This window comes from Manacus candei, unplaced genomic scaffold, assembly GCF_025592945.1.
Source record: "Manacus candei isolate 608988 ecotype Guabito, Panama unplaced genomic scaffold, ASM2559294v1 h1tg000046l, whole genome shotgun sequence".
Classification (NCBI taxonomy): Eukaryota; Metazoa; Chordata; class Aves; order Passeriformes; family Pipridae; genus Manacus; species Manacus candei.
In genome coordinates, this window is record NW_026138094.1 from 10,509,147 (window position 1) to 10,531,968 (window position 22,822).

Sequence of the window (22,822 nt, forward strand, 5' to 3'; positions counted from 1 at the left end):
TCAAACTTTATCTGTATTTGAGAGCTACATGTTATTTTCCCTTAGGAGAAAAGAGTTTCCTTCTATCTCTGCTTGAGAGACAACTTGATTGCCTCACTTGAGACAGATTTTTCAGAGTGGCAGTAACCAGACAGACATCATGAACAGAGGAGCTTGTTATTCCAGCCACGCGGACCTGGGTCTCCCCCAGGAGTCAGCTCAGGCACTGGGCACCCTTGTGGCTGTGGCAGCAAGGCACAGCGAGTTGGGGACACAGCTTTTTGTGTGCTGCTGTTTATTTTTGTTCCTCTAAACTGACTCCAGACCCTTCTTTTGCCTTATCTCTGCTGAGTGATGGTCTACAGGATACTCTTGCCTTTTACTTTGCTTTTCTTCATTTTCTGATTAGTTCTCTACATTCCCGAGCCCATTTGATACAGCGGGTGAGTTTCTTTTTCAATATTTAGGATTGTTTCACCCTCCACAGGTGCCCCTAAAGCCCATCTAAATGCCCATCTGTCTTTTGCTGAAAAGGGCTGTGAATTCAAAGCTGGGAGAGCACTGACCTCCTGGGAAAAAGGAGTAGACCAGGATGGAGATGCGACGTCCTTGTCTGCGCTCCTGGTGCTCTGTGCAGATCAGTAGGTGTGTCAGCTGTGTGTGCACAGGTGACACGCTGAGACAGGCATGTCCAAAACCTTGGTGCCAGCACAGGGGACACTGATGTGTGTATGGTATCTTCCTAGAGCTGGCAGAGCCAAGACACTGGAGAGAAGCTCTGATTACAGGGTGTTGCAGAAGCTGGATGTACCATCCAGATAGAAAAGGTGATGGGAGCTTGTCCTAAGGATCTCTTGGACCTGAAAGTCATTACACAGTGGTGGCTCACACAATACAGGTATGGGGTGGACTGCAGGCCCCCACCTTGTGTCTTGTATCCCTTAACAGCCAACAAAGCCCCAGCAACTGTCTTCTTACAGCATCGTCACACTGTTGTCTTCCCCTCCCCGTGGCCAAGCCACTGACCCATGTGTGCCCTCGCAGGTAAGCTGGACATAACCCCGGACGACCCTCGGTGGATCGGTGCGTGGTGGGGAGGCTTCCTGCTGTGTGGTGCCTTACTCTTCTTCTCGTCCCTGCCGATGTTCGGGTTCCCGCAGTCGCTGCCCCCGCGGCCGGAGCACGCCGGGGAGAGCGAGCAGGCCATGCTTCCAGAGCGGGAATACGAGAGGCCCAAGCCGAGCAACGGGGTCCTGCGGCACCCGCTGGATGGGGAGAGCAGCACGACCTGCTTCCAGCAGCTGCGAGGTGAGGCACTGGCTCTCGTCCCGTTTTCCGGGGGGATCAGCAACAGGTTAACAGCTGGTTGGGTTTATAATTGGTCTCTGATATTTGGGCTGTCTACCTCTATCTCCGAAATTCCAAAAAAAAATTTGCTATCCTGAAATTTCAATCCCTCGCTTGTAATTATCTCTGGCATTGTCCTCATTTGAAAGAGAGACCTTGTTCCACTTGAAAGCTTTGTGGTTTTTTTTTTTTTAACTGCAAAGCTACAGAAATGCACGATAGTCCTTTGGAGTTGATAAAAAAATGAAGGGGAATACAGTTGCCAGAGCAATTTGTGATCTTCTCTCCAGTCTACTGTCCTGCTCCCCTCTGCCTCCCGAAGTTGAGAGTGAGCCAGCAAGGGCAATAAAAAGAAATTGGGAGCTCCCAGCATCTGAGCTACAGATTAGTGCAATCCCAGATACAAAGCAATCAGTGCTGGGCATCACCACAGCTCTTAAACTGGAACGGGGAAGAGGTAGATATCAGCTCAGAATAGCAGCAATATGACAGGGCAGAGCATCACTTGTAGCAAATTAGAGAGAAAATCCCACATCGTGTCCTGCAGTGATAGAAATGGAGCTGACTAATTAAAGTCAACTGAGGATCCAGCATTTCGTGGGAGAGTGTGGGCAGATCTCCTTTCTGTAGGCTGCACTAGAAAATCCTTCATCTGAGAGGGTGGTTCTGTAGCACTGGTGGCTGCTTCCCACTCCCTGTCGCTGTGGCAGAGCGGGTTTCATTACTGCCTGATGTGTTTAGATAAACTGGGAGTGAAATGAGGTACAGGTGGGAAGGAAGAAGAGACTTTGGGGAAAAAACTATTTTCTAAACATAAAAATGCCTTGAATGGTTGATGTAGTTGTTCATTAATGGAAGGTCAAAGATGTGAAATTTTGACTTGTTGAGAAAATTCAAAGGAAAGTTAAAGGGATAAATTGTTTGAAACTTTGTCGGTAAAATTAATTTCTTTGTCCTTTCATCCTTGTTGCAAGGATTTTCTGTATTTTGAGGAATGGGCTTTTCCCATGGTATGTCCATGTGGATAATTCTGTGTCTTTTGTTGTGTATACACCAGAGTGTCTGCTTCTGGCCACTGAGCTTTTGGAGTGGGCACTGGAAATTTTTGCAGGTCTTCATATACAAGAAGGAAAGTATGACATATCCCTGCTGCATGGAGAGGCAGCAGTTCAGCCTGAGGATGGTGCTGAGCATCTTGCACACAGGGAGGCCATAGCGGGGTTCATTGAGCATCTGTTGCTCATTGAAGTAGAGAAATTAAGCTGCCACATCCATATGCTTCAAGTATTGATTACATCAGGAGGCACTACAGTCTTCCACATTAGTACTCTCGTTGCAGGTAACCCCATTTTGGATCTGTCAGTATTGGAGGAGTCTCTTTGTAGATGGACTTTGAAATATAATTTATATCACATCAAATAAGACAAGGAATGACCTTTTTAGTTATTCCTTTGAGGCTGTCACAGATGACACGGTGTTGGTAGCTGACACTTCCTTTTGAGTCCCTTGCCACTATTGTCACAGTTGGAATGTGGTCAAGAGTCGTGTTCCTAAAGTGCCTGCCTGGAAATGTTCAGACACCTTCCATAAGGGAAGGCAAACACACCTCATCATTCCTGATGAACGGTGTTTCAGGTGATGGTTTAATCTTTCTGTGGATATACATTATTTTGCTAGCACATGAAATATCTATATGCATTCCTGTGTGGCAGGACCTAATATCCTTAATCTATTTGTCAATTGCATGTATTTTCCTTTGGGGAAAGTTAGACTGTTTAGTCTTTTTCCTAGGATTAGAAGGACTCTTACTTATATACAGAGGCTAAAAATATGTTTGTGCGTGCATAGTCATGTCTTCTGTCCTAATATGGGCCTTGGGCTTTACATGAATTTGGGATGCTGAACAGAATCATAGAATCACAAAATGACATGAGTTGGAAGGGACTTTAAAGATCATCTAGTTCCAACCCCACTGCCATGGGCAGGGACACCTTTCACTAGACCAGGTTGCTCAGAGCTACATCCAACCTGGCCTGGAACACTTCCAGGGACAGGACATCCAGAGCTTCTCTGGGCAACAGCAGAGGATTTACCTGTGCATGGGTTTGGGGGTGGAGATGCTCACTGGGGTTAGTATGGCCATAACTGACTTCATTTCTATCAAGCATTGTGTCTGTAGCTTGTCCTGGGTGAGTCTGCTGTAAGTCTGTGTCTGAATGGAGGTGTGGATTGTCCATCTCTGGGCAAGTGTGGGGAGGAAGAGTTGTTTCTCTGGCCTGATTGTGTGAATACCCCTTATATCAACAAAGCATCCTTAGGGGTTTAGAGGCTGCATCTCCTTTTGGGCTATTGAAGGGGTTTTATTGCTTTTTTTCCATATTTTTTCCAAGCCTTGCAGTGACTGCCACAAGAGGGAGGACATGGTAGGAGAGGGAGCAGGGTGGTGTCAGCTGGGGACATGCTCCGAGCCGGGTCACGGCTGTCAGCCAGTGACACGGCACGGCTGGCACGTGGGAGGATGCTCGAGACACCACAAGATCTGCTGAAAGTCAGTGAGATGCAGGGCTGGCTGAGATTCCTTGGCTTTCTCTAGCCTTAGCACGCAGAAAACTCTAGGACTTATATAAAAAGAACTCTCTGAAAGTATCGATCTTTTACATCTCTCTCAAGGTCTAAGCAGGAGGGAGGGCCCAGCTTTGGGGGAAGCCATAGCATCTCTTCCTGTGGGGTATTTTCATGCCAGGGAAAGTAGCATCCTTAAGAGGAGCTTCAAACTTGAAAGAAGAGTGGTGCCTTTGAACAGCACGAGGTGAAGAGGCAATCAAAGGCAGTGGAGGCGGCGGGGGGCTGCCACGGCTGCTCTGCACAGGGGCTCTGCAGCTTGGGCAGGAAAGCTTTGGGATGGTCCTGGGAGCTGCTTCCCGTTGTTGAATTGGCCTGTGAATGCTGCACTGCTTTGCCTGACTAGTATTTCAGTTAAGCAAAGCAAATCCATTTGGGAGCTCAGTGAAGTGAAGGATTAATAGCAGAGAAAGGATGGATAAATGCTGCCATTGCTCTCTGCTCTTGCCTGGCAACCTGGAAGGGTTGTTCCAGCCCCGGACTCTTTGTATGGTCTGTGAAAGCACTTCAGGCATGGGCTCTGGTAGTCCTTGCTCTCCTGGGGACCACAGCTTTGGTTTCCTACCTCTGGTCTGCCTTGGGGACCTCTCTGCTGTTTGGGGTCGGAGACGATGCTCGGTGTCAGGGCACCTGTGCCCTCTGCTTGTGTAAGTCCAACATCTGCCCTCTTACTCGGTGTTAACATGCTGCCTCTAACCCACCACCTGCTCTACAACGTGCTTGGAAATATTTTGTTAAAATCCTTTCTTTTCGTACAGAAATGTCATGTCTACTGAATTGACCGTTCAGTTCTGATGACATTTGATTTCAGAATGCTTCCTTGGCTTGATCTTTAACACCTCTGAAATGTTCTACTCTAAATACATTTTGTTTTGTAATTATTTAAACCAGAAATTTGTTACATTCTGCCTGTCTGTCTAGCAAGAGAGATTAAAACCCTAAAAGGATTGAAATTGATATGGAATACTTCAGGTTTCAAGAGAGCAGCTCATTCACAAGGAATTAAAAGAAAACTCACTGTGGAATTAAATGCATTTCAAAACTGCAGATTCCCTAGATTTGGAAACATTTTGGTTTCTCTTCAGCTTCATTTTGAAGAGTGTAGGAGAGCTGGGATGTACAGCTGACAGCTGTCTTGTCTTCTGTTCAGTTCCTTCCTGCTCTGTGTACCAAGCTGCTGAATACCTAGGGAGGGAGCTGCTCTGAATCCAGGTTTTCTCTCCCAAAAAGTGCTCTCTGGGAGCAGACATGTAGTGCTGGGCCAGAGGCTCCCAGCTGTGCATGGAGGGCCTGGGGCATGGAGAGCCTGTAGTCCTCTGTGAGAGTTCATAGTACTGGGTGGGATAAAGGGTAACAGGAGCAGTTTAAACTTGTGACTAATGAGTGATAGCGGCAACCTTTTGGAAAGAGCTCCCTCTGTGCCTTCCTTCAGTGATGAGTCTTTGGCCCAGATCTAGGCAGGTACCAAGATTTTAATGCCTTCTTGGATTTGGGTCTTGTCCCTCTACCAACATCTAAAAAGCTTGCTGAGAAATCCAAGGCCTAGGTGAGAGGGTGGTGGGTGATCATAAAACACATCAGGTCCCATCAGTCTCCGAGTTTCCTTTGGCTTGCTTTTCATGAGGGTGTGGGCATTGTTGTCTGGTTCTTCTGGGCTGTTTCCAAGCCAGCGTCCTTGTTTTCAGCACCTTTGATTAATTCAGAAAGGCCTTCAGCCTGCACGCCTTGGGACCAAAGGCATGTCTCTGAAAAGATACCATACCTTGCCATGACCTCTGTGTCTCAGGTGAGGCAGGTTTATGTCCTCCTCTGAAGTGGAGCAAAGGTGGTTGCTGGAGGCAGATTGATGGACTGTAAGGATCTGCTTTCCAGGGTTACTGCTGCTTCAAGCTTGCATCTTGTCAGGAAGGCTTTTTGACATAGGTGTCATCCTTTTCCTTCATATGCTTCATGATAACAATTTTGCCTAGGCCACGTGGACTTCAGCATGTCAAACTGACCTGAGATACTTTCAGCACCTCTTGCCTTACTCAATCTTCTCTTCTACAGGAGCTACCTCTTTCCAGAATGTATTTTCGTCTTGTTGCCTGTGCTATTTTGCTTCATCCCTTTTCCTCAAGTCAGGTGGAGATTTTGCCTTTTGTTTTGTATTCAGACCTGAGGCTTGCTGTTGACATTGGTAGTAGAAAGTTGTATTTTGGCTCAATGCTACATTTTGCCATTCTGTCACCACACTGTCCTATGTGGACTGGGCTGTAAACCTCTCTCTAATTTATTACTTTGCTTTCTGTGTTCCTCATCTTTACTGCAAATTGAAAACACGTCTCTGTAGGGTGCTCCAACCAGAAACAGGGGCCTTGGTGATTGTAATGTTCCAAACAATTCATTTCAAGCACCAACGTGATGATTATAGTTTGTCGTTTCTGGAGAGTAGTTAAACCTCATGTAATGAGGTTGCCAATTATCCCCGGTACTCCCCGATGCGCAGTGACAAATCAGAGCTACTTGGTGCACATAAGTGTGTGTGTTTGTCAAGCCCGTGGCCTGTCACCCACAGCAGCCCCACTGTGGGAGACAGGGAGGATGCTTGATGCCTTGGCATGGGTGTTGAGTGTTAAAAGGTGGGATTGGTGGGGGTGTTGCAGAGCTTTGGGATGTCTGCCTGGGTCCCTTCCAATCTGTGGATGATCCTATGACCGATGCCACACGTGAATGGTCTGAAGAGTTGAGTTTAAAGTACTTCAGCAGTAAAAAGAGGTGCCATGTTCTTTTCAGTGCATCTTACAGTGCCAGTAAGAATTGTTTTTCTGCCGTCGTTTCTGGAGCGTATCAGGTGCATTAAGATAAGGATGTTAAATGAGCTGGTCCTTCCAAGAGTGGGAGGGTGAGTCTACCTGTGCCTTGTCGGCACAGTTTTTGCATTCTCCAAGTAGATTTTTGAGACTCTTTTGGCTCCAAAAGACCTTTCCTCCTTGCTGGAGTTGATCCCAGAAGATGTCCTTCAAATGTTTATCATGACTTCTGCTGGGATCGGCTCCAGTGAGGAAGTGACATCCTTAGCTGTTGTGTTCCCCAGGGCTTCACTGTCCCCCATCAGACATTTTCCATTCCCCCTCTATACCCAGCACCATATGCCAGGCAGCTGAAAGTGTGTCACTCTAGTCTATTGAGAGATTTTTAAACTTCACTGCTGACTTTTAATCTTGTTCCCAGAGGTATTTCACCCCAAGAACTGAGACAGATAAGGCAGCAGCAGGTGTCAAATGATTGATCTTAACAAATGACAGCGGCAAGATGAAAGTATATTCATTTTTATGGGGAGCCTCCTGTCATTTCCCTTAGAAGATGAAAGGGAATGAGCTGGTCCTGGCTGAGGAGATGGTGGAGGCTGCCAGGCATTGTTTGAGTTGTCTGTGCACTGGGTTTTGTGTTACACCTACCTGCTGGTACAGAGACCTGTTGCAGTAGACAGTGATCAAACAGGCAGTGGAGGCAGGTTCTGTCCCAGAAAACTCACAGGGAGGAGATGCAATGATCATGGAATCATAGAATCACAGAATGTTTTGGGTTGGAAGAGACCTTAAAGGTCATCTTGTTGCAGCCCCTCCACCATGGGCAGGAACACCTTCCACTAGACCAGGTTGCTCAAAGCCCTGTCCCACCTGGCTTTGAACACTTCCAGAGGGATCCACAGCATCTCTGGGCAACCTGTTCCGGTGTCTCACCACCCTCACAGTAAAGAATTTCTTCCTTATACCCAATCAAATTCCTCCCTCTTTCAGTTTAAAACCATTACTCCTTGTCCTATCACTACATGCCCTTGTCAAAAGTCCCTCTCCAGCTCTCTTGTAGCCCCTTTAGGTGATGAAGTGATGTGACTCGTAGCCCAGCACTGCCAGGCAAGGCAGTCACAAGGGGCTCCTCTCTTGTGTGAGACGGTACAATAACTCTGCAAAATTTTCGCTGTCCACCCCAAGCACAGAAGATGGATTTTGACCTTGGTAGTGCATGATGGCTGGGTACCAGCCTTGCCAACTTCAGAAATAAATGTGCGTGATCTTTAACTCCCTCCTGCAAAAGGCAGGCTGTCATCACTATTATTTGGTGGATAAAGTTAGAAGTAGACCTTTGTGTCTTTGGAGTTGAATTGGCACAAAGCTACATCTTGAGGAATCCATTAATCTTGAACAAGCTGAACTCCAGAGGCACAACAGGCATTAATACCTTAAATATGGCTTTTCAAGCTCAGCACTGCCAAGTCTACCTTTGCATTTTCTATCTTTTTCCTGGCAAGAAGGGAAAATTCTGTAGGTGGCCACCAAAGAACTGAAGGAGGCAGCAGGTGGCTTCTGAAATTTATCCATGTCTGAATTCCCCCATCCCCATTCCTCCCACAGAGTATTTTTTCCTTCCTCCCTCCACCCCCCTGGTTCTACTAAAAATTGCTATGCCTCTTGTACCTTCATTATGTTCAGCAAATCCTCAGGAAGGAAGAATTTTATACAGCATGGAAAAACATTTGTGATATAAAGAGAGCAGAAACTGTGGAGTGGCCCCTTCCAAAAATATTAGATCTAACCTAATTATAACCCTTTTTTCCCCTTTCCCCAAGAAAGAACCAAGGGCACCCAAACAGAGCCTTGACAGTGAGCTCTGCATTGTCTTGCTGAGGCCAATGCAAAAAAAGCCCTAAGGGAAAACAGAAGCCAACACCAGGGAAATGTCATCTGCCATACCCTGGTACACCATAGGGGATGTGGGGGATGGATTTTCAAAATGCAAATAGAGGTCCGTTGAGGCCTCACTACACTTCAGCAAGGTAATTTTCAAACTTAATGATTTTCACATTTAATTCAGGAAGAAATTAGTCATCAGGTATGGAGACAAAGCAAGACTCTCTCCTGTACTGGGATCCTCTCCTCTTCAAGCTGTGTTATCTCGACAATAATTAAAATGTTCGCTGAAGTAGAAAATGTGCGATCTGATTCATTAGCCTGATTTCCCTTTGTAAGGTAACTCGTGTTTGCTTATCAGAAATTGAGACAGGCTTGGAGGAGAGAGGACTCTGGACGCTAATGATTTGGGAGGGGGTAGCCAAGGGATCATGAGACCAAAGCCACGTGTGTGCTCATCCTACACAGTGAACAGCTCAGCATGTCCTCTTCCCTCTCAGGTGTCCTTCTTGGGGCTGTCCTGTGCAAGGCCAGGAGCTGGATCCCTTGTGGATCCCTTGCAACTCAGAATATTCCATGATAACAACAGGTTACTTCCTTTTTCACCATTCTGATATCTGAATCTTTAGATGGCATTGTTTGGGTGTTTCCTTTTGTTCTGGTGTTGCCACATTTTAACCAGCTTGTCTGTGCAGACAGTAAATTCCTCCTGGTTTGAAGTGAGTTTGCCCTTCAGGAGAGCAGAAAGGCACCTCAAGCACCTCAAGTAAAGTCTACACAAACACATCTCTCCCTTTTTCCTCTCTTCTAGTGATCCCCAAAGTAACTAAGCACTTACTCTCCAATCCCGTCTTCACCTGTATCATCCTGGCAGCCTGCATGGAGATCGCGGTGGTGGCCGGATTCGCTGCCTTCCTTGGAAAGTACTTGGAGCAGCAGTTCAACCTCACCACCTCATCTGCCAACCAGCTCCTGGGTGAGTAACCACAGGGGCCACCAAATCTCCAGCATCCAAAGATATTTAAAAGTGTTCAGCATGGCTGGTAACTGCACCCAGTTTCTCTGGTTAGGCTGCCCAAAAAGTGACTTTTCTGACATCTAGAAATGTGTCCGTGAGCGGGGAGGGTGGGATCCAACTGTGCCGTGGCTACAGAGCACAGAGTAGACCTCCAGCATCCTTCTTTCATGACTGTGCTCTCCACTGCATCCTGTTGCCATTGCTTCCCCTGCAGCCACGCCCATCGTGTCAGAAGTGGTATGGGACAGACAGGATATGAAAGTCTCTGATAGCCTTGAATGCAGCAGAATTGAGCCATTTGGTTGCCCAAGGCTGTAGTTGCTCTCTGACTGAGCAGCCCCTTGCTTGTTCAGGTACCCCAGAGCTCTCATCCCACCTCCATTTGGGTTAGGAAGCCCAGTTTCTCCTGTTAGTCACACCTGTCCCCTTGGCCTGGAAATGATGGGATTGCCATCAACAGTTAAAGAACCTGAGCTAGTGAAGCTTAGTTGTCTTTCAAATACCCCTTTTCTCTGACCATTCCATGCTGCTGTAGTTTCCCATTTATATATTTCTCAACGTTCATTTGTTCCCTGTCAGGACACTGATGGCAGAATCTTCATTTATTTGCGGCTGCTCCTCATTCCTTAGTAGGCCCAGCCATTTATTTATGACAGCCCTTCTCTCAGCAGCACCCAATTAAGATATCTGCAAGTTGATCTTGGATGATCTGCAACCACAGCTCACCAGATGGGCAGCTGGCAGTGATCTGTCAAAAACTGGGACATCAGGAAATGGGTGGATCTTAATATCAAAATAAGGAGTTTGCAAGCTGCTCTCCTGACAGTTATTTATTTTCCTATTAAACTCATCAATATTTTCTGGTTTTGGCCTGGTTTTCCAAAAGAAACAATCCCCTGCAGTCAGCCTGGCCTCCCCCAGCAACACCGGAACTTGCTAGTGAATTTTAATATGCTTTGATAGAAGACCAGAGGTTAGGGTCTTCCATCTTTTCTGAAAATTAAAGGCTTGGCAAAGGAAAGCAACTTCACTGTTGATCCACTGGGAGAAGGAAAAAAGCTGTTTGGTGGGAGTTGCCTGGGCAGTCAACATGTGAGTACAGCTGGGTGGGCAGCAAAGAAGGGATCACCCGGGAAACAGAGCACGTACTGCTTCTGACCTGACAGTGGGAAAGGAGACTTTGATACCTCTGTGTTTCTCACAGTAACTTAATTAAAAAAAGTTGTTACCACATTTCCCACGTGACATCTAGGGGAGTCCAGAAATGCCAGGATTGGGATGCTCTTCTAAGCTTAGTCTAGGTAGGTGAGATCTAGAGTATAACTGGCAGCAAAGGTATAAAAGTGAACGCAAATAAACGTAGTGTGATAATGCCTGTCTGGGTCTGGAAACAGAGTTGCTTCTGGCAGTGATTTTGCATCTTACAGTTTGAAATTCTTTAAGGGAGACTTCATATTTTCAAATGCAACTCTTGCCTAGTCTCTGAAGTTCAGACTGCTGTGAATTATACCAAGCAGGGCTCATCCAAAGCTTCTAGACAGCTTGGAAGATTCTTTTTTTTTCCTGCCAACTGTTGCAGGAAGCATTGGAGATGCCGTTGGTTGGGTTAGGTTGGGCCAATCTCAGCAAGTTTGGCATTTCCCTCCAATATGGATGAGAACTGGAAGAAGGTCCTGGTTCTCGCTGCTGGAGAGTAAAACCCTGTCATAGTGTAGTTCACTGAGCCTTACTCATTCTTCTTGCTAACTGATTTTTCCTCTTGCAGGGATGACAGCAATCCCATGTGCGTGTCTGGGCATATTCCTGGGTGGCCTCTTAGTGAAGAAGCTCAGCCTGTCTGCTCTGGGAGCCATCAGGATGGCCATGCTGGTGAACCTGGTGTCCACAGCTTGCTACGTGTCTTTCCTGTTCCTGGGATGTGACACAGGGCCTGTGGCAGGGGTTACTGTTCCCTATGGAAACAAGTGAGTCCCCAGACAGTTTCAAGGTCTCACAGAGCTTTACCAACATAAATCCATGTTATTGTCCTCGACAGGCAGTGCTGACCCTCAGACAACCCCAGAGCAAGCATGCAGAAGGCAGTGTGATATAGGGCTCTTACTTAGGAATGTTTCCATGCCACTCATTTCTGTGAGAGTTGAGTACCTGCAGCTGACAACAGAGTTTAACTACAATTGGTCAAACTGAATCAAAAGGCGCCAGACCTGCTTCTGTGCCCTTGGCCACCTGTGTAGCACTTGGTCCATCACACCCTCTGGTTTCCACTGCCAGTGAGGGACATGCACTGCTTTGTACATTGATTTAAATGCCTGAGGGGAATTTGTAGAATCAGGTTTTGGATGCCTGGAAATACAGATATGGTGAAGAGAGACTGTTTGTGGCTCTAGGTCTATTTTTATGTGAGAAATGAGGCCCATGGTGCCCTGTAGCACTCACAGGATTTGGAGACAGTTATTCTGTGTTTTCTTTTCGAGTGCTCCTCAGTATGCAGTGGAGACTCTTTAGAAGATGAAAACTTCAGCCTCTCAGCTCCTCACAGTATTATAGAAAAATACAGAGCAATCTCTAGATCATCTCTTTGGGCTTCCTTGGGGCTTCTTGTTGGGGTAACAAGGCAGCTGAAGCCTTGCATTAGATTCCCTGTTGCAGAGGGATAGTGGCCATGGCATTTCAGTCCCCAGGGAGAGGCTGTAGCCTGGATTTCTTAAAGCTGGAACCCAGCTAGCCTGCCCACTGCTTTTTTGTAGTGTGTTAACTCCACCTCTCAAAGCCATTTTTGTGAGGCAGCGATTGGAAAAGCTGGCCAATATCATCACATTAATTTCTCTTTCTGTTTCTCTTACAGCTCCACTCCAACCTCATCTCTGGACCCATATTCCCCCTGCAATAACAACTGTGAATGCCAAACTGATTCCTTCACTCCAGTCTGTGGGGCAGACGGGGTCACATACTTATCTGCCTGCTTTGCTGGCTGCAGCAGCACGGTGAGTGGGCTTTCCTCGGGACCTCTCGCCTGTAGGAACAATTCTGAGAGCTCAAGTGAGTGAGCTTAGTGCGTATCTGGTAGAGTAGCTCACCCACAGCCAGCAGTGGTTGCACCCCCAAAAGCTGACCTCACACCTCAGGTGGGCATGAGCCCTTGTCGTTTTTCACTCTGTTGCATAAATGCCCACTCTCTCTGGCAGCAGTCTGCCAGGGTTACCCATGGAGCAGGATGGGATTTCACATCCTTCTCCTCTGGTCTTTCTCCTCAGCGTGGAAGCAAGGAACATGAAGATCTGCGCGGTTGTCCAGTGGCAGAACCCAGATCCTCTGTGAGAGCTTCCTGGCCCAGGCTGTGGGACCAGCTTCTCTTTTGTCCTGCAGCTCCTCATCTCCCCTCTTCTCCACCTGCCCATGTTTGCCCTGCCCAACACTTTTATTCTTTTTCCTCTTGCTCTTTCCCTGAATCTGGTTCCTAGACACCTACAAGCAGATTATGGTTTTATTCACCCTTTTTTAAGCTTTCCTTTCTTTCCTCTCACTTCTCTCTCTTTCCTTGCTTTGCTCTGAGGCAGCAGCAAGAGCAGTTGTCAGGGGAGCAGAGACTCCATCCAAAGGCATTCTGTATTTTTCAGTTCTCTATATCTAAGAGTTTATTTCCCTTAGAAAACTCTTAAAGACCAAACCATCTCTGTATAAAAAGATGTGGGGAATTTTTAACAATATCTTAAAAGCCAGCTTTTTCATTTTTGCTGCTGAAATGTTAATGTCTTCTGGGTTATGCTGAAAATGAGTGCCTGCTGCTCCTGGGGGTGGGGACTGGTGGGATTCCTGCATCCTTGCTCCCTGCCTAGAGCCGTGCCAGGCATGGTGATTGCTGCCTCACTGCCTGTGTGGAGTCTGTTGGAGGTCAGTCAGCCTGGTCACAGGGACTGTTTGTGGCTGCAGGGACATTAGTGATCACCACATGCAATTATCCCTCCATGGCTTCATCCTTGCTTTTTGAGGAGGCATCAGACCTCCCTTCCTGCCCCAAAGAGACAAAGCACATGCCAGTGCCACTGAGCAGAGGTGCACACTCACTGCTGGCAGTGCAGCCTCACAGCCCAGAGACACAGGCATCCCTTTGAAATACCACAGTTTCAAGTTGCTTTCAAAACCCCACAGGGATCTCCATGAGTGTGTGACACATGTGAAGGTGTTACCTCCTGCCCTCTTCTTCCTCCTCCTCCCAACAGGTCAACACCTGGGGCGGCAGCAGGATGATTTTAACAAGACACCAGCTTGTTTCAGACACACAGAATTGTGTCTCACCAGTTCACCAAGCCTTTAGCAAGAATACAGCTGGTGTGGTCCGTGGCTGGAGTGTGGGAGTGACCTCCCCACTGTGCAGTTCAGGTCAAAGCTCTGGCTCCTCTGGAAGGAGTATGGTAATAAAAATTCAGCTCTGCCCCTTCAGTCTGCAGCTGCCTGACCTCATGTTCTGCAAGAGAAAACCTTTCAGCAAAAAACTCACTGATCCTCACCCTCTCTCTTACTCATTCCTTCTTATTTTGCCTTTTCGTCATCATCCTGGAGTTCTTTTCATCACTTTGTTTTGTGGGTTTTTTTGCAGTAATGTTTTGAATACAAATTAGTGAAGCAATATGGCATCCTCTGGAAAGGGCATTATCAAAAATTATGGACCAGTTTGGCCATGCAATGGCCTTGAGGCAAAGCCAAACTGCCAAACCAAGTTTTAAACCCATAATCCAGGTAATGACCTGTCTAGAGGGTCTTGTGAATGTTATATGCTTGTGATGAGCCAAGGGTTGCTTTTTACTGGGACATAAAATTCTCTGAATGCTTTATTTAACTTTACTACACTGGATGTTTCTGACTGCCTCGCTCCACTTTTCCTCTGTGAACAATTTCTAAAAGCGATATGTAGCTCAGTTAGTTTTTTCTTTTTCATTTCTTCTCTCTTACTGAGCTGGTTCCAGAGGTGCACCTGTCTAAAAAGCCACAGGAATATCGGTGCTGATAGGCAGAGCTCTGGCAACCTCAGGAGTGTTTCTTTCAAGCCATTCCTGGAAGTGATGCTTGTGTCTTGCTTGTTTGATGCCATTGATTCTCTCAGCCTTTTGGTTGGAGACACACGAATTCCAGCCTGGCATTACTGTGCTGGCATCTCACAGCTTTGCATTGAAGTACCAGCCTGTCCCTTCCCTGTCAGAGCCAGGGCTTAAGGAATGAGTAATTAAAAACATGTAATTTGCATAGATAATCACGCCAAACTCAGCATGCTGTTAAAGGTGTAAACTCTGCATCTGTGGAGCCTCACACGCACACAGAAATCTGGGTGTGCAAGCTGCTGGGCAGCAGAGGGTTGTGATAATATGTGGTTGAATGCAGTGGGGTTGCAGACAAGGGAATCTATAGCAATTTTGGCACAGGTAGCAAAAAGTCACCTCTCCACAGGACAAAGTTATAACTCCATCTTTGATGTTTCCTTGTTTGATGTCTGCGAGTTGTATAGTGTGTGAGTAATAAAAGATCAAAGATCTCCCAGGTAAGAATGAGGTGCAGTGCTAAGGAAGCAGATGTAGTTGGTTCAAACTACTGGCACTGCTTCAGGCCAGAACCTTGATGCAAAATGGTTGATAAAGTGGATCGAGAGGCAAATTTTCAGGCAATGCGGGTGGGGATCTGCCTTGTGGTTTGTAAAAAATCACACCAATAGGAGGAGAATCTGCCCCACCATTGCCAGAAACAGGTGGGGCACATCTGTCCCTTGATAAGAACCCATGGAGAATAAGCACCCAGTTCTGCATGTTTGCTGTGATGGGAATTTTGTCCGAGGATTTTTCAGTGCAGGTATATACTTTTCTAGACTTAGATGGGCTTTGATCCACGGGGCTGTGTCCAGCTGGTTGCTAGCAATGCACTGCAGTAAGTGCCAGGATCTACAAATTCCTGTTGTCTGTGCAAACACCACATCAGTGGTGCTAATTGTCACCATTCTGAAGCCTTCGAGTGTCAGCTTCTAACTCACAGCACAATAATTTGTTATGTTAATTACTGCTTGCCAGCCGGAAAGGCACTGCCTGTCTGCTCCAGCTCTCCTGGAGTTCTGCACAGCAGTCTCTCTTGCCCTCTATGCACTTAGTTGGAAGAAAACCATTTGACTCCTATGCAGAAGAAAGAGATTGGTGTCAGAAAGGTTGGAATAGTATCCTTGCTGATCCTTATCTTTGGAGGCAGTGAACCAGTAAGTGTGCTTTTGTATGGTCCTAAGGGACGCCCTTTGCGGAAAAGCAAAGGAATTTCTGCTCAAACATGGTAGAGGGAAAGGGGAGGAGATTTAGCTGGTTTTCAATATGTTTTATTTTATGGTGTTACTCCTCATACAAGCATGTGACCTGCAAACCCAGCGGGCTGATGAAGACAAGCCATGAATCATTTATGACCGTTTCATTCTGTATTCGTTAAGGGATTTCTTGGTGGTATTGTGCGCCTTAATTGCATTGCCATCCCCCACTCAGAAATTCAGGAGGGCGAGTTGGAAAATAAGGAAAAAAAAAGTAAATCCTTAAATCTGTGACTGGCAAACAAAGCTTCTTTTCACATCCTGCACTTGCCGGAGAGATCAAAGCAAAATGCAGTCATTCCACCCTCCTTCTGATCACATATTGATAAAGTTTATCTCGCTTGACTTCAGCTCTTAGCTCAGCACAAATCCCTCTGAACCAGATGTCACTTATTAGCCTTGGAGTGCTTTAAAGTCCAGCAGCGTCTGTGCTGCCAAGTGGTGGTAGTTCAGCTGTCAGTGAGCTGCAACACCCATCCTGGGTGGCTCCTTCCCGGGATTCAGGGTGCTGGAAGCAGCCACCGAACCTGCAGCCAAGAACAGGGCTGCAGATTTACCTGCTTTTAATGTACTTCAGTTTAATTGCAACAGCCAAGAGGACAGAAGTAAATAAGCAAGTAATTAGAACCATAATTGGGGGATCTTCCTTGTCGCAGAGACACAGATTGTTTCTTTATTCCCCTCCAAAGAGGTATAACTTGGTAATAATTTTGTTGCAGTGACATTTATGGGAGAGACTTGAAAGGAGCAGAAGAAAAGAAACAAGCCAAGGGACAGCTTTCCCTTGCTGGTAACATGCGTCAGAGCTGGCGCTCCTGAAATTCTTTCCAAACCCCCTCCAAACAAGCACTTAGGAGTTACTTAATTGAACATTAGAGGATTAGGAGTTGCTGTTGACAAGCCCTCATTACAGAGGTCAATGGTGGGGATCACAGCTCTCCTTTCTCCTGACTCCTTGTGCTCCTTTGCAGAACCTCAGTGGCTGTTCATGCCTCACCTCGGTCCCTGCCGAAAATGCCACCGTGGTTCCTGGCAAATGCCCCAGCCCTGGCTGCGAAGAGGCCTTCCTGACATTCCTCTGCGTGATGTGTGTTTGCAGCATGATCGGGGCCATGGCGCAGACGCCGTCAGTCATCATCCTCATCAGGTAGGACCACGGCCGGGGAACCCGGAGGGTTCCCACAGTGATCCCAGAGGGGCTGCTCAGGGGCTGGGAGCAGGGCTGGAGGGGCCATGGGAGCCACTGGGAGCTGCACGGAGCTGGGGGTCCCATAGGGCCTGGACACCATAGAAAACATGGAAAAGTGAAAAGCTGTGGCAAAGGCTAGCTTTGGTCAATACCCACCTGTCCAGAGTTTTAACTTCTCTCACCCTGGACCAAGTCCAAGGACACAAAGAACTTGGAAGTCTGAAGGACATGTCTTGAGTTAAGCCAGTGTGAATAGACAGACAAAAGTAACTTACTCAAATAACTGACCTTGTGTTATTTCCAGACACATGGAACACTTCACCTTATGATATACATATATATCTAAGCCCACATTTATCCAGAATTACTTAGCTGTCCAGGCTGTCACTTACTGAGAATAATAACCAGGGGCATAAATAGCAGATCCATTTTGCTGCCTGGAAAATTCCAATAAAATTCAATCAATAAGGTCTGTATTAGAAACACACTCTTGAGTGGATTTTGGACAGAACAGCTCTGTGAGGGCATGTCTCCCTGCAGGATACAAAATGAGATATTCCACCTACTAGTTCTCTTCTCTCTTTGCATCTCTGGTAGCTGAAGGGAAATCAAATTTCTCATGATAAATATTGTGGCAAAAGTAATTTGAAGTTTGAAGAGTTCTTTGTTCAAGGAAGCTGCCAGCACCTCTAGGATCCTGCATGGAGACATCTTAGTGTTGCCTTCAAATGAGATAAGTCTGGCACTAGCCGGGAAGAAGAATACAAGGGAATAAGAAAACCGAAGGGAATGTTAAACATACTCAGTTCACAGCTGTAGGAAATAAACAATTCACACATCCAGATTAGTAACTTCACTCAGAATCACTGATAGCTACCAAAATGTACAGGGAAGAGCTCTTAGCCAAGAGAGCACCTCTTGCATCGCCTAAAGGAAGTTTTGATGTATATGTGTGTCCCTGGTGTCCAAGTGGCATTGGCAGCTCCTATGATTATTTAAAAATGAACTCAGTGTATACAAAGTGGATGTCTTGTCTAGGCAAGTCATTTGTTCAGTGAGAAAAGGAGATGTCCCCAAGTGGCACCTTTTACTCCACTCTAAGGTATGTGGGTTGACTTTGGTATTAAATACAGAAAAGTGGATGGAAGGACACCACCACCAATTAAAAACCCACTCTGAATATTTCACACGATAATTTATTTTTTCCATAAAATAAACCTTTAATACTCCATTTCCTTCATTTCCCACCCAACTGTAGAATCCTATTTGAGCCAAGCCATTAACCACTGGAACATTTTTCCAAGGTCAGATATTTCCTAGCATAAAGGCTTTCTATAGATCCTGAGGACCTGCCTGAAAACTGCTGAAATTCATTCAGAGGTCACAGGCTTCATGCAGGAGTCATGGTATGGTGTTACATGGTCTGTGAACGTGTGAAAGGAGGGCAGGTGATCAGAAGGGTGATCTTAACTTAAAAGCACTCACTGGTTCTAATTGTTTTATCAGTTTTGTCTGATGCCCCCCCAGTGTATTTATATAGAGGACCACGTCTGCCACCATGGATGCCACTAGCAGTGATGCCTGCAGACCTCTGTAAGGAGCTACAGGAAAAAGCAACTTAAATCTCTGAAGTTCCCCTGTGTGATGAATCTGTTCCCATGGGGATCACTGTCCTGCTTCCCCAGCCTTTATATTCTGTAGGAAATAAAATGCCGTTATAAGACTCAAGACCAAATTAATGGCTTCTAAAGTTCCAAAGGCTTTGCTGAGCTTACCCCAAGAGGATGATGCCAGTAGCATCCTTGAGCTGAGTGAATTAGAAAGCTGTGAATGTTTTTTTTAAAGCGCCTTTGAAGGATAACCCTAATACAATAGGGGGTTGTGTTCATAGCAAAAGACACTGCAAACACTGTCTTCCCAGTATAAAAAAATTGCATGCTAAACTCACACCTGTGAAAACTAGACCTGAGCACTTCCTCACTGGAAGACTTGAATTAACAGGCTGACTAAACCTTTTGGTCTGTCATGCTCCCTTTCCTCTCTTGTTCCCAGTAGTCTGGGGAGTTTCAGAACCAAAAGTTTTCTTTCCCTCCAATTTTGAACATCTGGAGCCTTGAAAACATGATGGGGAGCTTGTAAACAATGATTTAATGGGATGGGAATTACATTTTTCCCCATCCAATGACAAGATTAGCTGCTGTTATTAATGACTTAGCTAATTCCTGGACCTATCACATAGGCAATTACTTTTGGGGCTGTAGGCAGTTCAGGCAAAGGCAGAAGAAAAATCCCATTAATGACTTTTTGAAAAGGTGGTGGTGGCATCCTGGCTGACAGCACAGAATGGCCAGGGGGTGTGTTAATCAAAGCAGAACAACAGGAATTGATTTCACTCTCTCCCTCCTTCCTCCCTGCAGGACCGTGAGCCCTGAACTCAAATCTTACGCTCTGGGGGTGCTTTTCCTACTGCTCCGGTTGCTGGGTAGGTACAAAAATTGCATGTCCTTCTCTCCTGTCCTTTCCTCCCTCATGGTAAACTCTATTTTTAACATGCAGAAGTTGATTTCTCTTCCATGTAGTACTATGGTTGTCGTCAGTGTGGTCTGACACACAGGGATCCAAGCCTCTCCATGAAGGATATCATATCGAGGCTCCTGAAGGCACTTTTCCTGCCATTTGTATTGTACTAATGGAAGAAAATGCAGTGTTGCATGAGAAATGACTGTTTCTCCCATGGTCCCACACAAACAGTTTCTCTTCTATAGCTGTTATTAACGTGTCAGCAACTTGCAAAATTACTGCTGTATTGCATATTGCTGAAGTAGAGGGATATGTATTTTCACCCTCCTTTGAGGGACAGGACCTGTGTTACATGGTGGTTTTGTCCCTTCCTTCAGGTCTCTCGGAAAGGAAAACAGAAAAATGAGACAGGCTGAGTCCTTGTATCCTCCTGTGGGTTAATATGCCATTAAAATGCATACGGCTGCTCCTGTGGACCAGTATGTGCTTCTCATGTATGAATTAAAAGGAACACACCAGGCTGTTGTTTGCCTGCTGTTTGTTTCTGGGTGGAATTTTTTTCCCCTTTGGAAGAGATGGCTCCTATTTTAAAGCTCTTCTATTTCTGCTCATTAATCTCAGTGATTCAGGACAAAATCCTCTGATCCATCATTGTATGGGACCATCTCATGCCCAGGGTTTCTGCATGTTGTGGGAGTGCAATTTACTTTTTTTTAGCAGGGCCCTGGCAGCACCTTCCCTGCATGGCTGCCCCAGTGCCATCACTGAGGCTACAGCAAGACACTGGGAAGTACAGGACAGAAAATCCAGCAGTACCATACATTGCTTTGAATAAATTACCTCATTTATTTACTTATTTTTTAATACCTTATTCCCCATTAGGTGAAGGGGAAATGGTGCTCCCAGACCAACTTACAGTAAAACTAGTTAGATTTTCATTGTTTGGTGAAGTAGCTGCAGTAATACAAAAAGGTCCATCAAGTAAACTTATCCAGAGCTCAGATAACTCAAAGGGAAGCTTCTGGGATGACTTGGGTCAGCTCTGGTTCAAGCCTTGCAAACACAGCATTTTCTTTAGCTGCTGGTGCTGCTCGTGGGTTTTGACCTGTCTTCAGCTCAGACTGGCTGAATGTGGAGAGTCAGCAGGCAAGTGTGGGAGGAGGATGGCTGTGGGCTGTTGTTTCCAAAGGAAAAAGTACTTAAGGGGAGAGATTATTCTCTTTTCTTTGCTCCTTTTGAAAGAGAGAAGCCTCCTGAGATAGCAGCATCCCGAATTCCTCTAAAACCAGGCTCAGGCATATATGCTTAAGTTGGACAGATTTCTTCTTTTTGTAACAGTAAAGAAACCATAGTAAAAATTTAAACTCAAATCTTTATATGTTGCTCTGTCACTAAGAGATTCCTGTGTAATAAGACAATACATCTTGAAGCATAGCAGCAATGTAGCTTAGAACACACAGAAAATGAGGAGAAAGGTACTTTTCAATATGAGCAAGGGTATCCAAATTGTGCCCTTAACAACCTGGGGTTTGAGAATAGCTTTACTGATTTATTTTAAAAGCTTTTCAGTTCACCTTTAAGCTTTGACTTAAGAAGACGTTGATGATAGCTGTTTCTTGAACCAAAGGAGGGTATTAAATACAGGAGGTATGAGACCCAAAGGTGCCATCATAGCTAATAGATTTCAATAAGACAGAAGCAGCTTTTTTATGCAGCCCTACAGCTTCAACAAAGACATATATATATATATATATATATGAGAAATTTTTGCAACACTTTGCAGTAAGAGGTAAGACATGATTGACTCTCTTTAATATTCACTGTAATAACATGAAACATGACTGAATACTCCTGGTATCCTCCTGCATGTGTTATCTTATTTCATAGGAATTCTGCTGTGAAAGGGCAGCGGAACAGTGTCTTCATATAAAAGCGTTACTGCAGTTTCTCAGAGAAGAGAGTAAAGCAATGTCATTGGAGCCAAAGGTGTGGAATGGAACTGTCTGGAATGGCAAAGAGTTTCAGACTTGTAAGATCCTGGATGCATCCTTTCTGGATGGTGTTCACCATGCATCCTAGCGAAGCCTCCAAGGCACTTCCTTTGATTTTTTCCTACAAGCCCATGTTGTTGTTTCTTCTTCTTCTAACATGACAAAACCCCACAGTCTTTCTCTCTCAGGAGTTTCCAATCTGCAGTGCAACCCCTCAACTACCTTGTCTCAGGGAGTCTTGTCCTCTCCTCTGCTAAAAACAACCCGAAACACTCACTGGTTGATAAAAGTTTTCCATATCCGCATCCATGCCTGCATTCACAGAGGAGTAGCTTTGGAGTTAAGTGAAAACAGGCCCTTCCTCAAGTCTTATGAGGAGCAATTTCCAGGCCAAATTATTGTGGAAAGCAGGCAAGCCAGCTGAAGCCAGCAGATGGGGATGGTAGCTCTCTCTGAAGTTCAGCCTGTACATCTCCAAAGCTTTGTATCAACATCTCTCAGCATGTTAACAAGCAGGGGCTCACACCTCAAAATTATGATCCCAATCCAGTTTTCTCTTGTTCCAGAAAGCACGAGGCTCCTCACTGCCACATGTGAATGTTACCCCCTGAGGTGCCATCCAGCAGCAGTAGGCACACAGTCAGCAGCACATCCTCTTGTTTTTCTGTGGCAGGAGCCCAGCTGAATTTTTAAAATCCAGGTTCAGTGTGTGGTTGTTCACAGGTTTCAACAATAATTTTAACTTAAAATGTCTGGACTTTCCAGTCATTGAAATGACAAACTGAGAGGTAGCACTGACATTTTTCCAGGTTTTTAGATGTGATGTTTAGAAACTAGTGTTTCTAACAAACAGATTGTCTTGCTTTCATATCATCTGGTTTTATTTACTACATTTGTGCTATTAATGACTGGTTAAAATGAGTACGAAAAGCCCGTATAGCCTTTCTTAATTCCTGCATTTATTAACATAGAAGGAAGATCAAACAAAATCTGCAGAGCTCTAGTCATCAACAAAATAAAATAAAGAGATCCTAGTTACCACAGGGAACAGTGAAGACAACCAATTTATTTGTAGTCTTAGGATACACATCATGAATGTCACTACTTTGCTCATGACAAGCTGAAGGAAAGTATCTTTTTTAAGCCTGGAAA

At 45.6% G+C, this 22,822-nt stretch overlaps 1 protein-coding gene across 2 annotated transcripts in view; it reads left to right on the forward strand.

Moving 5' to 3' along the window:
• Positions 1-22,822, forward strand: part of SLCO3A1 (solute carrier organic anion transporter family member 3A1) — a 139,989-nt gene that overhangs the window by 106,854 nt on the left and 10,313 nt on the right. For both annotated transcript variants that reach the window (XM_051796692.1, XM_051796691.1), the window contains exons 4-9: positions 1,024-1,287; positions 9,433-9,597; positions 11,405-11,603; positions 12,485-12,623; positions 16,942-17,117; positions 19,577-19,641. In XM_051796692.1, coding sequence (XP_051652652.1) covers positions 1,024-1,287; positions 9,433-9,597; positions 11,405-11,603; positions 12,485-12,623; positions 16,942-17,117; positions 19,577-19,641 — 1,008 coding nt within the window. The remainder of the gene's footprint in view (positions 1-1,023; positions 1,288-9,432; positions 9,598-11,404; positions 11,604-12,484; positions 12,624-16,941; positions 17,118-19,576; positions 19,642-22,822) is intronic.